This window comes from Strongylocentrotus purpuratus, unplaced genomic scaffold (assembly GCF_000002235.5).
Source record: "Strongylocentrotus purpuratus isolate Spur 01 unplaced genomic scaffold, Spur_5.0 spur5_scaffold_1, whole genome shotgun sequence".
NCBI lineage: Eukaryota > Metazoa > Echinodermata > Echinoidea > Camarodonta > Strongylocentrotidae > Strongylocentrotus > Strongylocentrotus purpuratus.
Window position 1 is genome coordinate 19640177 of NW_022145594.1, and position 17290 is coordinate 19657466.

Genomic DNA, 17290 nt, shown 5'->3' on the forward strand with positions numbered 1-17290 from the left:
GAAAAGAGAACATACATGTAAAATCAAAAGGGAACATTATCAGAGGTGAAAATAGGGCACTTCTCGCACCTGATGAGGGGCACACGCCAGAGATAAAGAAGCCACTAGAACGTAAAAGGAGCACCTATTACATAGGAAAAGGGGCAAGAGTGCTGGGGGTGTCGTTAACTAGTCTACTCAAGACCTTTTACTTTTCACTTGGAATGTACTTAACCCGTTGAATACTAAATTATCTAATTCCCATAGACTTAAAACAAAGACCACCAGGTTCCAGTAAGCAATGGGTTAAATTGCAATATCTCTTTGTAGAAGTAGTACTTGGAGCTCTTATTTGAATATAGTATATAGCCATGTTTAAACACCTTACATTAAGAACTACGCATGTTTTGGTGATTGGCACATTTCAAATTTACTGTAAGGAATCGAGAACACGATCAATTTATTAAGTAAATCAAGACAAACCAGGGTTCCATGAATTTCCAACAGGGTTAGCAGAAATTCAAAAAATTAAACATGACTACCAAACTATTCTTCAGATATTAGAATGAAAATGAATGGAATAAACATTACTACCGAACTATTCTTCACAGGCCAGAATAAAACAAACATGACTACAAATTTACTCCTCAGATACCAGAATGAAAATGAACAAAATGAACATGACTACCAAACTACTCTTTATAGAAAAGAGTGCTTTGTCAACGCTTAGGAACTACTCTATTTACAAGGGACATTTTGGACTAGATAAAGAAACATATTGGATAATATGAAACAATTTTTTTTTCTGACAAACAATTACAACTGTTAGCTAGAACGTTCATCAAAAGTTTGCAAACTGTATTTACAAGCCCGATTCACATGTTCTTACAATATTATCTCGATAAAAAAACATAAATCAATAAAAGACTTTTAAGATAAGGCAATATGATTAATTCAATATTTCGGTCCGTGAAATTGTCCACACCACTTCAAAAGATTGGGTCATAACCCTTTATCTTTAAACAATGTTAAATCTGAGATGCACGACCCTACGTGTGATCAGTGTATGTAATATGGTATAATATTGAAGCCCTAAACAAAAAGTCGCGCTTCAAAATGATCAAGAAGTGCCTCAAAAAAGAAAAATTCTTTGAGTGACCGGTTTTATCATACTGTTTTTTTCCAATAGACTGTGTGGTTATGAAAACCGATTGGCAAACGCCAACTTAGTTTTCGATTTCCAATCATAAATATCTTAATAATCAGACAGGCGATCGGATTGTAGAAATCATGGAGTTTCTGTTTGCATTAAAGGTGGTACCCCCCCCCCCCCCGCTCAGTGTTATTTAGGGTACGCATATGCGTGTTCCAAGCACCCCCCCCCCTTTTCAGCATACGTCAACTTAGGTCTCGATTTCCAATCATAAATATCTTAATAATCAGACAGGCGATCGGCTTGTAAGAGTCATGGGGTTCCTGACTGACCTAAAGATTCATAATTATCATTGCGGCATGAGCTAAATCCAGGAATTATCAAGTTCCCTTTAAGTTCTAGCTATACCTTTACACGTTACTAACATTATATTGATAACACCTGTTTTGAACCCAAGGCAACATATGCCCCTCCAAAACCCGTCTTGGAATCTTGAAAAATGGAAGAAAATTCGCCAATTTTTTAAGTTATCAATGTCTTACTGACATCAAGCTCCTATATTTTTGTTTGTATATGCAACACAAGGTTACCTCACTGTTTCACTGCTGTGATGAGGACCTTAGACTATCACGATGTATAGTGTAAGAGAGGTGGCGAGAGAGGTTCGTATTCCAGCTCGATGGCAATACACATGGATCGGTGCACAAATTCAACAATGTTTCAAAAGAGAAGGAATTGTATGAATGATCACCTCACTCGTTCAAAGTTGAAGCTTTGTGGTGAAGTGTTTTTCAATACGGTGGTTGGTGTGTAAAACCTAGCTTAAATCCCACAATAGTTCATTAAAGGGCCAAATGACATCGAAAAAAGGTGTGTTTAAGTTGGTGTGCAGTCCTGCATACATCTCATATTTTGATATGTAAACTTCTGAATTTTTGAATTTTGTTTAAATTTGTTTTTCAACTTGTTAAGCTCCACCCCGAAAGCCTCCAGATCTCATTCCCCTTGTGACATCATCTGTCAGTCATCAATGAGCAAGTGACCTGTAACTTTGCCAAAGTTGACCACTTGTTACAATACCACAAACAGTAGCAACATATAAGTTGCTATGTCAGACAAAGTTTGGCAAAGTTATATGTGATGTTCATGATGTGGGCCGAACGACTCCCACGTCAAGTTCCAAAAACTCATCGTCTTTATTTAGAATTACGTTCAATATAATGAAAAACAGGTTTTTCCTCATTAACAGTGGAACATCGCCATTGTGTAATGTGTCTATTAACATGATATTAACATATATTCAAGAGAATGAAGGATGCGTATCAGTCTGTACATAAACATATGGAATACTTTACTGGCAAGAGAACAACAAGTTTGAATAGAAAAGTTTGTATTTTAAATCAAATAGAATGATACAAATCATACAAAATGAAAGAGATGAATAATTGCTAGGATATGACCATGGAAGCTTGTGTGTGTGTGTAAGTAGAGAGATGGAATTGAGAAACATTATTATGAAAAATAATACAAATTGTGAGGACGGAAAGGACATGTAGAGATTTCATGAGATAGATAATAAGAGAGACATTTAGTCTTTCTTTCCTTCTTTTTTTCCTTCTTTTTAACACGCAAAATTTGAATTAAACAAGTACAGTGTGCAGTGCGAGTGGAAATCCTAGTAAAGAATTTAAACATTAAATGTCTTATCTGTCACCTACACTCTCGTACAGAGTGTTAAACCAAAGCACTGTCATTATGCGCCATGCCTTTTTAACTACCCAGTACTACAGCACACCCCCTAACCACTGCGTCATACCTTCATAGCTTACCCGAGTATTACAACATTCCAAGTGAGTGTTGAAACATGTCATGCTTTATGATATGGAGGTCACTGGTACTCATATTCTTTTCATCTATTCAATCTGATAATCTGTGCATATTCGCATTTGTCATTGTTGGATTTCAGGTTGGCACGCAATGGAATATCATATGAACAGGTTTCCCACACCTTTACATTTAGACCTACCCTATATTTAGATAATATGAGTGCACAAATAGAAAAGGAAGACGGATACAAATCTCATGTTATTATGACCAGCATGAAAACACCTTTTCTGTGCCTCTTGAAACTGTTTATAGAGCAATAAACGTGAAGTCAAATGAAAGCGATTTACTATTGTGAAGAGTTATGTGATATCTACATCTAAGCGCTGTTTTACATCTGTTTGCTTACATTATACTTAAAAAAGCATTCTGATGCATGTATCCCCCCCCCCCGGAACAATAAAAGGTATGTACTTTAATCAACACTGTTTCATGTCTGTATGCAAGGTTGACTTTAAAGGTTTACCTTTATACCTCTTTATCAGCGCTGTTTCTTTCGTCTACTCACGGATTCAAAGGTTTGCCCACTTTTGTCCTCAGAGAGTAAGAGAGAGAGAGAGAGAGAGAGAGAAAATGTGTGAGTCAGAGGGAGAGGTAGAGAAAGAAAGATAAAGATTTAGCTTAGATAGAGCGGGTTGGATTCCCCAAATAATATTCAAATTAGATTCCCCGAACAAATTCATGGTGAGTGTTAAAAAAATATATAGATTAGTATTTTCTTCAATATTTTAATTACTTTTGTTTAGAGTGCTTATCAACCTCAAACTTACAGGGGGAGGAGCCTGGTAATTATCGGCTAATATTTCTTATTCTAGTTCCCTTTGCATTATATGACTACACTTTACAGGTCAAAAGATAATTACAATTTGTTAAGCTTGCTCATTCCCACTTTCCTTCTGTTTCTTTTTCAATACTTGCCTACTCTCTTATCCACTCTCTCTCTCTGTTTTCATCTCTTTCCACCTGTTCAGTTGCTGTCGCTAAGTTTATTTAGATCAATTTCCCAATTATAACTCTACTTCATAGGCGATGTATAGCCCAAAACATTACAACTGCTCTATTCATTTCACCCCTCCCCCGTCCTCTCTCTTTCTTCTATTACTACCTTTTCTCTCACCCCCCCCCCCTCTCTCTCTCTCTCACTCTTTCTCTCCCCGCCTCTCTCTCCCTCTATCACATACCAAACTCTCGACCAATTGGCTATGCCATACTGTTTTCTTTCTCTCATTTACAACATGGGGAGGGGTTAAGGGAGGGGAGGTTTTTTAGGGCGAGGGGGAGGGTGTTTTAGGCGGAAAGGGAGTTTGAGGTATTTTAAGTTATATTGTTTCCGTTCTGTCATTATTTGTCATATTATTCGAAACGTATGAGCTCGTTTTTGTATTATCTATAAAATCAAATTTTGCTTTCCATGAATTCGTTGAATAAAAGCACAATAAATGATATTTAAAAAAAAAATGTGAGGGATAAAGGTGAAGGTGTTCTTTCGTTTGTTATTGTGGTGTGTTTAATGTATGTGGGTGTGCATGTGTACGTGTGAGGACGAGTTGGTTGCTTAGTTAGGTTTGGGTAGTAAGGATGGGGTTCTAATTTGTTGTATATTTTAACCGATTTCAGTCAAGTTTGCTTTTTGTTTTGTCGTAATGTATTAATTGCACATGTATTCAATTAATCGAATTGTTTTTACGATGAGAAAGTCGTATTTTGAAGAATGATTTGTATTGTTTTGATATTTGAAATCAAAATAAATAATCATGGGGGAAAAAATGTGTGTGTGGCAGTGTGCTTGTTAATTTTTTTTTCTTTTTTTCAAACGTGTATCCATATGAAATGACTTTTTGGGTTTGGGACCGACCGTTAACGTCACCATCCGAAATACGTGCAAGACGGTTCGCAAACCTGCGACGTATCATAACCATTTTGTAGACGTAGACAGAGAGCACGGACATTACCACTAGACCAACTCACATCACTAATACTGATGACACTTAACAATATGCCTATACATTTAACAGGTATTCACCTAATATTTAATTTACACAAAACTTAATAACAGTACTACTTCGATGTATTTCAGGCGGATAGGTCTGTACCAAAATACAAATTGATTCACATCATATCTTGGGAAAACCGAATACATGAAGTACTGACAAAAATTCCTTACATTACTGATAGTACACCTCGGGTGTATCAAAATACAAATGCATATGGACACAATACAGTGTCTTTAGAAGACAAACAAAATCTGTTATAAACACTGGGCAAGATATCTTTTAGAAATTTGCAATCACATTTCTTTACTTTACTTACTTTATCAGCCGTTGTCAATCCACTGCAGGATGAAGGCCTCAGCATGATGTTTCCAAATGCCTCTGTTCAACGCCTGTTGGTGCCAATTTGTCTGTCCCCAGAACTGTTGCAGCTCGTCTCGCCACATTTCACATATCTATATATATATTTCAGTATTATATGTTTAAAGAAGAACTTACTACTTAGGGCATTTATGTTTTCCATTTCAGGTGCAATATTTTGTTGTGATAACAATTAATGACATGTTCGGGATTCAGTTTTATCAAACTTATAGACACTGTGCAAGATATCAAGGATATTTGGTGTTAACATAAAAATAAAATTCACTTGGCAAAGTGAATGACTCAATGATGGTGATTGACAGAGCTCCAGAAATATCATTCTCGTGTGCAATACTACTTACTAGCAATATAACATTTCATAAACATTTTCTTTTTATTGCTCGGTCAGATATAAGCAGCAAAATCGTGTTTTTTAAAAGAAATATTTTGTTATGCTGTCGGAAAATGTCAATACGCTTTCCATTTCTGTAATTTTAACACAGATCTCAATAAATCTGCGCAAGTACTTTGTTGCACAAAGTTGCTATTTTTTAATAGTTTATACGTTTAAAAAAACGCGGCTGTTTTATTTTCCCGGCAGTTTACCGCGATATATACACGAACAAGCCTTTACCTGTTGAATACCTGGAATGAATATATGCATCACACATTTCGTTTATTCACATACATGAATAAAGATAGTATTCCTGACGGGCGGAAGAGTACACTATGAAGAGTATGAAATAGTTTCAGCATACAAACTCTTGAAAGACTGGAATATCAAAGGAAATGGAAATGGGAGGTCGTTATATTTACACAAATGAAAGACTTTCGGCACAATAATCTTTGAAGGAATTCTCACAAGTATTACTGACAGATCTCAGAGCATTCTTTGTTTCATAATGAACACTAACAAGATATTTAAATGTATAAATTTCACTGTTTGACATGATATATGGATAACAGGAGATTGTTATTTACACGTTTGAAATACACAAATTCCAATTTACAAAATAGAAAATACTTTGGGATATTTCTCCTTGTAATAACATGTAAAAACAAGAAATGTCTTCATGGAATATATCAAAATACGTTTAAAACAAAGCTTGTTCTCTTATGTGTTTATATCTGAACACTCAACATTATATCTGCATACATAGAATATATATAGCCGGTAGCAATTTCAGTACCTTATTTTTAATATTTGATTGTAATCATGCTATGTACAGAAGATGGCAATCCAAATGTTGCACCGTTCTATAGGCAATACTTCAAACTATTAGTGATAATGAAAGAGCTTTTATGTAGTTAATTTCCTCACTGCAGAGTATTTTGTAACAATTCGCAATCATATTTCACACTTGACAAATATATATTTCAGTATTTTATGTTTAAAGAAGAAGTACTACTAAGTGTCTACATTTTCTATCTCAGGTTCGATATTTTGTCCTAATATGCTGAAGAGACGATTACATTAATGACATATTGGAATTATGTTTTATTAAACAAACAAAATCCAAAATGGAGGGACTTATAATGATGAGTCAGTTTTCCCTAAGGTACATAAAATCACATTCACAGAATACTTCTTGTTGTAATTGTACTTTTCCTTACTCCACTTATGGTGAGATTATCAGGAGGATTAACATCGTATTAACACAATTAGTCCTATTCCTCTGGATAACGTCTTGAATTTCACGTCTTGAATTTGCATTAGCCTTTTTGTATTTTGCAAAAAAAAATCAAATATAATGTACTTTCATTGCAATATGGTTTATAAATTGTAATGTAAACTTTGTATTTCTTTTAAATCCATATGAGTATAAATGTATCAGATTAGCGAGCATGTGTATTTCATTTCATTTTTATTTCACTTTATCTTCATTGTACAAACCATGATAATAAAAAAAACATTGTATACATATATAGAAATCGGATGGTATAAAAATAAATACAAAAAAAGATTGATCAAACAAATATTGAGTGGTAAGTATTGTGATCTACAATAAGAAACGGTTTGCGAGGCATACCCGAAAATGGCCTAGAGGCTAGAGGCCGTACTTTTGGAGGGGAAACACAAGGGTAAGCTATAATCTTCAATTTAAAAATACAGCATTCCTTATAAAAGAAGCAATCACAAACGGATTTGCAAATGCAAGTTATACATGTACCTGTGTAGAAACCATTACATAGGCAAATCAACATGATTACCCTTGTATCTATTACCATGAATGCAAACTAGGGCCCCCGTTTTTCTAAGGCACATTCCATTCTAGTACTTAATGATCGCAAAGACATTCACAAACAAAAACATAAGGCAATTTCATTAGTCTTGTCCATCATCACCTATTGCACTGTGTGAACGTTACAATGACATATTACATTATATGAACATGGTTTATTATGGGCTATAGAAGGAACGTTGAAATTCTCTTGAGTTGATTTCTCCAAAATCTTTGTGATCATGTTTTAAGTACTAAAAAGTAAATTATATCATCTTAGATTTATAGGCTTATGTACAAACATGATTCTATTGAAGCCAATGCAATCACTGATGACTTCACTTCAAAGTGCAGCAATGTTTAATACATGTATTTTCAGGAAAAAAATATATATATAAACGCTGTGTTGACAATCTTTTCCAATAAATAATTACTACAAATTTTAAAAATTCTATGCAAACAAAAATATCATTACAATAGCAATAGGAATAGCAAACATTTGAATTCAGGTAAACTATTTTTTTGCACAAGCTCGAAAGAATATGATGAACATGCAGTAAGCTCATTTTATAATACATGTACGTACAAAAAAAACACTTTAAACAATGGCAAGTAAATGGTAGATTGATGCGCTATCCTAGAAGAGTTGCATTTATTGACATCAAGGCAGGGATTTACATATAAATATGTACCCTGAAAATACCTCAAACTTATTTCTGATAATGAATTTAGGAATCGACTGCCTATCATGTATAGAAGTTTTTACATGCACATACACCAGCATGCATCTTTGTATGCTAGTGCTCACAGAAAACTCATCATAATAAAAAAAGAAAGTTGGTAAATTGCCTAACTACACATTTCGAAAGGCGAATTTGAAATAAATATCATTGTACAATCATCATATATGATTACAAAATTGTCTGTCATTGCAGGATACTTTCAATACTAAATTAAAGTAAATGTAAGTGAGCCTCAATGGATATATATGCGCAGTTACAACTGACGTCATAATTGCTCAGTTAAGATGACATGCATGATATGAATAGTGACCTGAAGTGCGCCTATAAGCAAATACACATGTTTGTAATTTATACAAAAGAGTTATGAATATGTACCTGAGGCCGATATATAAAAGATAGTAGTGATATTGGCTGGCTCTACTTTCGGGGAATATGAATACGGTATTGAAAATATTGCCCTCAAGAGAATAACACTTCCCTCATCTTACGACTTGGGGCAATCCGATTCTGTTGCAGGCAATATATTCTGATGCCTCCCTCAAGGTCATATGAAAATGGGGAACTTTGATTAAGCTATGCAACCATTTTACTCTCATCTCTCTCTCTCTCTCTCTCTCTCTCTCTCTCTCTCTCTCTCTATATATATATATATATATAAATATATCTGTCTCTCTCTATCTATACAAATATAGATATATATCATCGGAACAATGTATTCCTTGATAGAAAAGCATATATAACAACTGCGTATTATTATTACAAATCACATCTAATGAAATACCTCATAGCTCATCAATAAGACGAATTTGACCAGCCTTTCTTAGAACCCTATTCAGAGCTTCACACTCTTTGGCCTCAGTTTGCTTCTTTCTCCACTTTCGGAGCATTGATAGTGTACCCATGTATGATACTTCTGAATTCTTCATGTTTGTGTCGAAATAACGCTGGATATCTTCTGGACCAAAGCCAAGAGACTTCCCGAGATTATCTATCTCTTCACGCTTGGCAACTTTTCGAGCAACAGTGGTCAGCTTTTCGTCAAAGTCTTTCTGTCCACCTGAAATGTTCCTTAAATAAATATATTTTTAAAATTATGTTACTATATTTATGATAACATGTACTTCGACAACGGGGGGGGGGGGGTGTTAAGTGCTATGCATTTGATTTTAATATGATATCAAATGCATCATGGGTAACAGTGATATTAAATTATTTATTTGTGAGTGAGCCTCAAACTAGTTTCAATTCACAGCGTACTAACAACATTCAATTATAAGCATGTATATTGGACTTTAATTATAAGATATTTGAGCCCAGTTTCCCCTTCTCATCATTTACTGAAGCTTTGTTTTCAATTGTAAACCTATATTGCAACTTAGCAACATATACTTTAAGGAAATAACGTCCAGTCTATATCATGCAGTTTCTGCAGCAATTTGATTATCTTTTACCTTGCAATCATTTTATATTCAATAAAGTTGTGTTTTTTTTCTTCGGGGAGGGGGGGGGGGGGGATTGGTCTGGGGGCAAAGTGCCCCCTTGCCCCTCCCTTCCCCAATTGTTTTTAGTGATTTCAGGTTTATACCTGCACATGCTCTGATCTCATTCGGAATCTACTAACCATGCTGACAGTATTAAAGGTGTAAGAAATTATCATAACTTACTCCAGAGTTTCACCTGTACTTCCATGTGATGTTCGATGTGTCTGTGAACTGGATGCACCTTGCATTTGTTCTGCAATTCGAGAACCAGGAAAGTGTATTACTCATTAACCTATAATTCTGAGTGCTGAATAAAGTAAACTGAATATTTATCTACAATTTAATTTCATTCATTTCTTGCACTCAAGTGAAAATTTCATCTAAAAACAAAGCTACAAAATTAAAAGCAAGCAAGACTTTGGAGTCTTGGTTGCAGACCATTACCTTTTAAAAAATTAAGGATCATTCATTAGATGGAGGTAATTACAAAATTACACCAACCAGAATCTGACATCTCCTTACCTCAGCCACAAACAGAGACAATACATGTGGGAAAGCATTTATGGTAGAATTTCACTTTAATTGACCCTCAAACAGCAGTAATACACACCCCTTAATAACATAACGTTAATGCAGTGGTAATGACAATAAAATGAAATTATCATCTGAATTCAAAACTTTGTAGGATAGTTGATTAATGTACAACTCGAACTGGGACAAGAATATGATATTGTGTCTATAGAAAATATACGCAAACATGTTCCTGATTTGTGATGGTCACAACAACAAAATTGTCACATTAATTGATTTAAGATGAAGCCGAGTTCTGATCATGTAATACATTGTGTGAAATTATCTATCTGGAATTAAAAGTTGATTGTGTAGTACATTGGAATCATTCGGTTTTGAATCATCAGTTTGATATTCCACTGGATCTAGCTTGATGAAAAGCACATGCGCTGCACACAGAAATTAGTGTATGTGACTACACAAACACATTGAATGACTCTTTGGTCCAAACAAATCAGCTTTTTCTTGTCATATATTGAAAATTTAGGGCATTTGAAGACCAATCCTTCTCAGGAGAAATTTCTTTCATGACTTTCTTCCAACTAACATGAAAAAGAAGAAATCTCACAAATAAATTTTCACTTTTATCAGAACTCTACCTCCTATCTAAACCAAAATACCTGGATCTTGTGGAGAAGTTCTCTTTCTTCTGTGAGGAGTTGAGAAAGCCAAAGGAAATAAGAGTTCATCTTCTAGTCTCTCATTTTGTCCTATTCTCAGTGACACTGCAACAATGTCTGGCTGGTTGGTGAAGTCCAATTCAAAGGGCTGACAAATCCTGGCTCCACTCATTAGTTTATCAAAGGGGACAACCTTTAAAACAATGATTGAACGGAGGTCATCAAAAGAGAAGGTAAACAAAACTTCCCTTTATTGTTCTTATTTCAATCATCTGCTTTAGAAGTTTGTACATGTATAACACATTATTGATGTGAATTTAGCTCCAGCAACTATTCGGATTTTGATCATGTTACAAATCAATAAATTTCAACTCAAATTTTAGTAAAATCAAAAATTGCTGACATTTGACCCTTGAAGTCTATTACATTAAGAACAGATATGGCTTGCATAATGAAGGTTTTTATCATTATTGTGTTTACAGATACAGAGAATCTGAATTTAATCAGATTTAATTGCATGTCTTTGATGGCCTCCTCGTGCCGCCATATGTTTAACATTCAATATACCATCTGTACTGAGCTTAGGGTACTGTCGAATAACTGAGGGGTATGCTAATGAAATCTTGTGCCTTTAAAGAGAAGGTTGAGTTCTGGGAAGAGGTGAAAAATAATTTGTGAGCATTATCATTCTTAATATGCAAGTGTGGAAGAACATCATATAAGACATGTTCCCTGAAAAGCATAGCTCTTCAAATGCCTTCATATTCGAAATATGTCATGTTACATCGTAAAACTCGGGGGTAGGATTTTTACGCCACGTGTTCGCGTAGTCCCATATACATCTTTCTGTGTACAGTGTTTGCAACTAACAAAGACTTGGTCAAATTTCTTATCATTTTGATGATTCCAGAACCTTGCAATACACACAAATTCTTATATGCTAAATGAGCAACCTTTTCTGGTCGATTCCACACCGATGCTTTCACAATGCAATCGCGTGACCAGAACTCAACTTCATCTTTAATAGTGACAAAAAGAAATCTGATTATGATGCTATCCTTTATCAAGACACTAAATATACTTAATCACCGTTAGGTAACTAAGGTCATTTATTGACCAGACTGTTGTTTCAGGGATGTCCTGCGAGGCTACCTAATGCTATGGTCACATTACCCAAAAGTAGCCTGCTCGGCGGCCGAGCGGCGAGTTTTTAACCAATTCTGCCCGGCGGCTGCCCGGCCACCGAGCGGCGACCGGCCAGTCACCGCTCGTTGTTAGGGCATCGCTCGGTCGCCGCTGAAGTTTTAGCGCGGAGTTAAAATTTGGGCGGCGCCTGCCCACTTTTCACTCGCCGCCCAAAATACGCTCGGTGCCTGGGCGGTCGCCGCCCGGGCACCGAACTAATCGCTGGGCGATGCCTTATTCCAGCAGCGACCGAGCAGGCTACTGATCGGTCGGTCTTGGGATTGGGGGGTTCCTTCAGCCTTCCTGATATCAAACTGATGGACTGACATCAGAAATGGATTCCCTGAAATTATAGAAATCTTATTATTTTTGGTCGAATCCAAAGGTGTCCGTCAAAAATCAAATTGGTATGGTACGGTCGACATCTCGGCCAAATATAGTGCTATTAGAACAATTTGCACCAAACTGTCATTAGCTCTCCGTAACATCCCCAACTAATTCAGTATCAGAGTTAGAACCAAAACAAACTTTTGAACAAATTAATAATCTTACAGCAGGTCTTCCAACTACTGTCTCCTTTACATAACAGGTCATTTTGAGATCACTTTCTGCTGCCTGAATTACGATCTCTTGTTCTGGATGGGCAGGTACGAATTCTTGTTCCTCTTCTTGTCTTTTTATCAACTGTTATCGAAGAAAAAAAAATTATACAGGCTGTATACATATACAAGGAAAAAGAACAACTAATGTCCCAGCAACAAAACTTGTTTATGAACCAGTTTGTATAGAATAAAGTTTAAATCAAACAATATATACTTGTAACTTAAATCTTTCTCAAAATGAACAACACCTCAGATTGGCAGAATTTTGGCTAAAAAATGCTTTGTCGGTGGTATTGTTTGTCTTATGCTTTTGTTCTTAAGCTCTTAAAGGTACTATGTCCCATTTGCAGGCCAAAAAAATGAAAAAGTTAAATTCCAACTGCATTTGAAAGATAATACTTATTTAGAACTTCCCTAAAAAAGGTGGGGCTTGAAAATGTCTTCAAATGGGAAAATAATGACTATTAGTTGTCAAATCGACTTTAGGGCTATAGAGCCCAAAATTAATAGTCTTGATTTTCAGACAAATGTACCGAATGGTCATACGTTTTATGCTGTGCAAAGAACAAAGATTCAATCAGTTTAATCTTGGCCATCACAAGAAGTGGGTTATTGATGTAGACAAATGCTCATGTACCTTTTACAACTCTTTTCATGTATGTTATTACCAAAGAAGAAAAAAGCCAGTCAGTCACTCAGTAGTGTCTGACAGTGAAGTCTAGCAAGTAAACGGGTTTCCTTGCATAATTTGAATATGAGGACACTTCTAACGTTTAGATTTCACAGATACGACATACATGACACATTCATAATTCCTGCAAAGTTCTACAGAATTTGAGGATGGCTGCAAAAGGGACATAGTACCTTTAAGAGCCTCTATATTGTACACCAAATGCAATGTATTGTGAACATTTTAAAACATACTGTACTTTAGCTGTAGATTTAATGGTGATTCTTCCAATAAATGATTTTTTTTTCCTGAAAAGTATGAACCAAAAAACTGTGGATCTTTGCCACGATACAGATTCCTTTACTGCTGCAACAAAAATTTACCTCGCAATTCCCTTTTATGGCATCATAGAGGTGTGCACGTAAGATGACAGGTGTCTTCTGTAGGGGTAGGTTCTTTTCTTTAAATGGCCGACAGCGCATCTTCTTTCCTTTGAAGAAGAAATTCTTGATCATCAACTTAATCTTCGCCCATGAAAAGTGGTTCATCTTCAGTTTGAGTACATCTTTTTTGATGGTGCAGCTAGGTGTTCCAAACCTCGACAACACAATTCGTTCTTTAACAACTGCATCTATAATCAACAATTTGGCGATAAAAGTCATGAAAACTGTGGACACATTAAATCGAGGGATAAACATAGTTCTTAAAGTAATTCAATAACAAGCAAAGGCAAAGACCTCTGCCTAGATTCATTGTGGGGTTCATTCATATTAGCAAAGTTAACCTTAGACATTTTTTTAGGCCAACATTTCGGCACCTGACCCTTCAGACCAATCTCTCAAGAAATAGGTCATCTTTATAACCTGTCTAAACACAGAAATAGGTCAGGGACAGTATTCTGAAAACTTATATTTAGTCCCAGAAATTTACATACCATACCTCTGAATTGGTAATCTGAAAACTATGTTAAGGGTATATTATCCTAACACTGACACTTCAATTTAAATAAATTATCTAATGATAATGTCTCTCAAAAAGTACTCAGCATATTGTGTTTCATGTTAAATTGTGCCTTTACAGCTACGGGAACTATAGCGCATATTTATCGAGCATCATCAATTGATACGCCCTACCTTTGTCCTGGTCATTGTCACGAAGGTACTCATAAACAGCTACGTTAATCCTTCCTTTTCTACGTTTCCTATGTTTGTTTTTTGTTAAAAATGTGTAGATTTGCAGAGTCATATAGCAGTTTTCAAAGAAACTACAAAGGAAAAAGGCAAGAAAGAAAATCCCAACTGCATTTCACGTAATACCCCTAGACCAACATTATTTTCTACATTTAATTATGTATTATGTTTTTTGCTAAAAGAGTTTTCAGAATGCCAGAACTATAAAAAGCCTCGGTCACAAATGCCATTACGAACTGCTACGAACGTCGTACAAACGATTTTCAGACAATAGAAACTTGGGAAGACAATGGAAAAACAGGGAGATTCGCATCGTTCGTACAAACCTTTGTGACCGTAATAACCTCTCACGTTTAGTCCACAGCCACGTATGAGGTTTGCTTAAGTTTAAGAGTATGCGCATTGCACCTTCCCGCCAAAATATATGTAAACACTGTATTGGACTTTAAATCATTTTCAGAATACAGATTATAATAGCTAACATACTTTTCACGGTAACATAGTATCAGAATACAACCCAAGTTCAAAGACAACTTTTTTGTTTGCATTATTCCCAAATTGTCACTATATACATTCAATGTAGGTTACATTTTACGTAGTTTATCAGTAAAATAAAGTGGGTCCATACATCGCGGGGCATATTACCAAGGGAGGGGGCACCTGTCATATTGGTTGATGAAGTGCAAATTGAAATGGCTATTGATGAGAGAAAGGTATGCATGGGGCAGGAAAAACAGCGGAGGGATTATAGCATTTTCTTGTCAAGCTTCATTTCCCCCTTTAAGTTTTTAACGATATATTCTTGTTCGCCAAGGAGAAAGAAACCGACGATGATGGCGACAATAAGAGGAAGGGAAGCAGCACTAACCATACACATGACCTGGCGAGTCTGGAAGAGACGGGAGAGGATGTGGGGGGGGGGTTACAAAAGTTTAAATCGTTCTTATGATAGACCGTAGTGTACAAGACTGCCTTCACACTTGAGTATTGTGAATATTGTTGGGACGCCTTCTGTCGCAAAGCGTGCGATTTGAATGCACTTCAAGAAGGGTCTTCTTAAGATTTCCATATCAAGTTTAGGTCAATAAATGTTGTGCTACCCAGTGTCATTATTGATTCGTGACTCTCAGACATTCGGTTTAAAAAGGTGCTCTGAAATTTTAGCTGCCATGCACAATGGCAAGTGCTTTGTTCTGGAGTGATTGTTGATACACACATGTGGACTTGATTTAACAAAAAGTGAAATCTAATGGAATTATTGTGAGCAACTTTTTAAAACCAATGTACCAAAAAATGTCATAACTATCTCCAGTTAGAATAACATCCTTCAACTTTACAATGTGAAGACCTCAATGACTTTTTGAGTCACTCACGATCAAAAGTGTAAAACGTTCTTATAATACACATAGTACTTTTAATGGAAAATGGGAGTTACATTTGTTTATTTACTTATCACAAAGTGCTTCATTTAATTACAAAAAGGTTTTGACAGACATTCCTCAAATGCCATTGCTACATGATGTCTATGCATGTTGAGATGCACTTACCGGGTGAGTATTCTCCCTCTCCCGTGTACAAGACTGCCTTCACACTTGAGTATCGTGTAATCACAGCACAGTGGGGTAATGTGTAAGTCACCGGTAACTTAAGGACTAAGTCATCAGGGGCTAAACACTGTACATCAAAGCAGACTGACATCTCTTCTTTGCTGTTGCCAAGATTAGGAGTATCTGTCAGGACACGAAGAGAAATGTGCTGCGGCGCTTCGCTGTCAATTGCACCGGGAGGGATCTCAAGTTCAATTCCGAAGGAATCTAGCTGAAGTTTGCCACCTTGAACTCCAACTCTCTTACAACATTCCATCTTGATTGGTTTGAAATTTACTTCATCTGGTACTGAAAATCATAAGAGATATTTCCATTAAACCCTTTCTGTGAACCCTCTGCAAACAATAGAACAAATACATCTACTTGTACTTCAACATTCTAGCAAAATACAAGATATAGGTTATAGAGCACTAAAGAGCAATGTCACTATGAACTATCCTTTTCATGTCAGGAATAAGTGTAAAAGAAGTATATTTTTTACACATTTTTATCTTTTAAAGGCGTCGTTTTCAATTTCTTCTTTATAACTGTTGCTTATATTTTAGATTCTAGATTGTGGAAAGATATATGAATTTAGATATACAATCTTTGAGATTTAGCAATTTATATGAATGATGTTATATTTCAACGTATGATTTAGAACAATTACATTTTACCGATCTGTCATGAATATATTGTTATAATACAATGAAAAAATAAGATAAAAGAAAAATATTGTAATCTACCCTGTTTTTCTATCTTTTGCCGAACATTACCAAACTTTCTACTTGCTAGAACCACGCATGGTAGGCCCATTTTCACTAAGAAACATCTCTGTTGGATACTGTTGTATATTTTTACAGAGATTACGCCATCCAGCATCCACAGTTTTATATATGTATACATGAGCTTGTACTACTCTCGCTCTCATGTCGTCGAATCATTAATACATCAAGCATCAACCGGTAAAAAGTATTCAAATACTTTATTCTTTGTTTTGTGTCTCAGCCATGCTTGTGAATGAAATGGACATAAAACAAGAGACATCTCCAGG

General features: G+C 35.6%; 1 protein-coding gene across 1 annotated transcript; it reads right to left on the reverse strand.

The window, feature by feature from the left end:
• Positions 1-12484: 12484 nt before the first annotated feature.
• LOC115921471 lies at positions 12485-16539 on the reverse strand. The gene is made up of 3 exons (XM_030978976.1): positions 16198-16539; positions 13844-14091; positions 12485-12872 (listed from the first exon to the last, which is right to left on the reverse strand). The coding sequence occupies exons 1-3, from the start codon at positions 16511-16513 to the stop codon at positions 12660-12662; spliced, it is 777 nt and encodes a 258-aa protein (XP_030834836.1). The 5' UTR covers positions 16514-16539; the 3' UTR covers positions 12485-12659.
• Between the last annotated feature and the right edge of the window lie 751 nt (positions 16540-17290).

Excerpts from the sequence above, each read along its gene's own strand:
- LOC115921471 (XM_030978976.1), bottom strand. The coding sequence starts at position 16,513 with ATGGAATGTTGTAAGAGAGTTGGAGTTCAAGGTGGCAAACTTCAGCTA. Across the intron at positions 14,092-16,197 it reads AGAGGGAGAATACTCACCCG|ATGCAGTTGTTAAAGAACGA; the intron begins GTAAGTGCATCT and ends TGTTGATTATAG. Across the intron at positions 12,873-13,843 it reads CCATAAAAGGGAATTGCGAG|TTGATAAAAAGACAAGAAGA; the intron begins GTAAATTTTTGT and ends CTTCGATAACAG.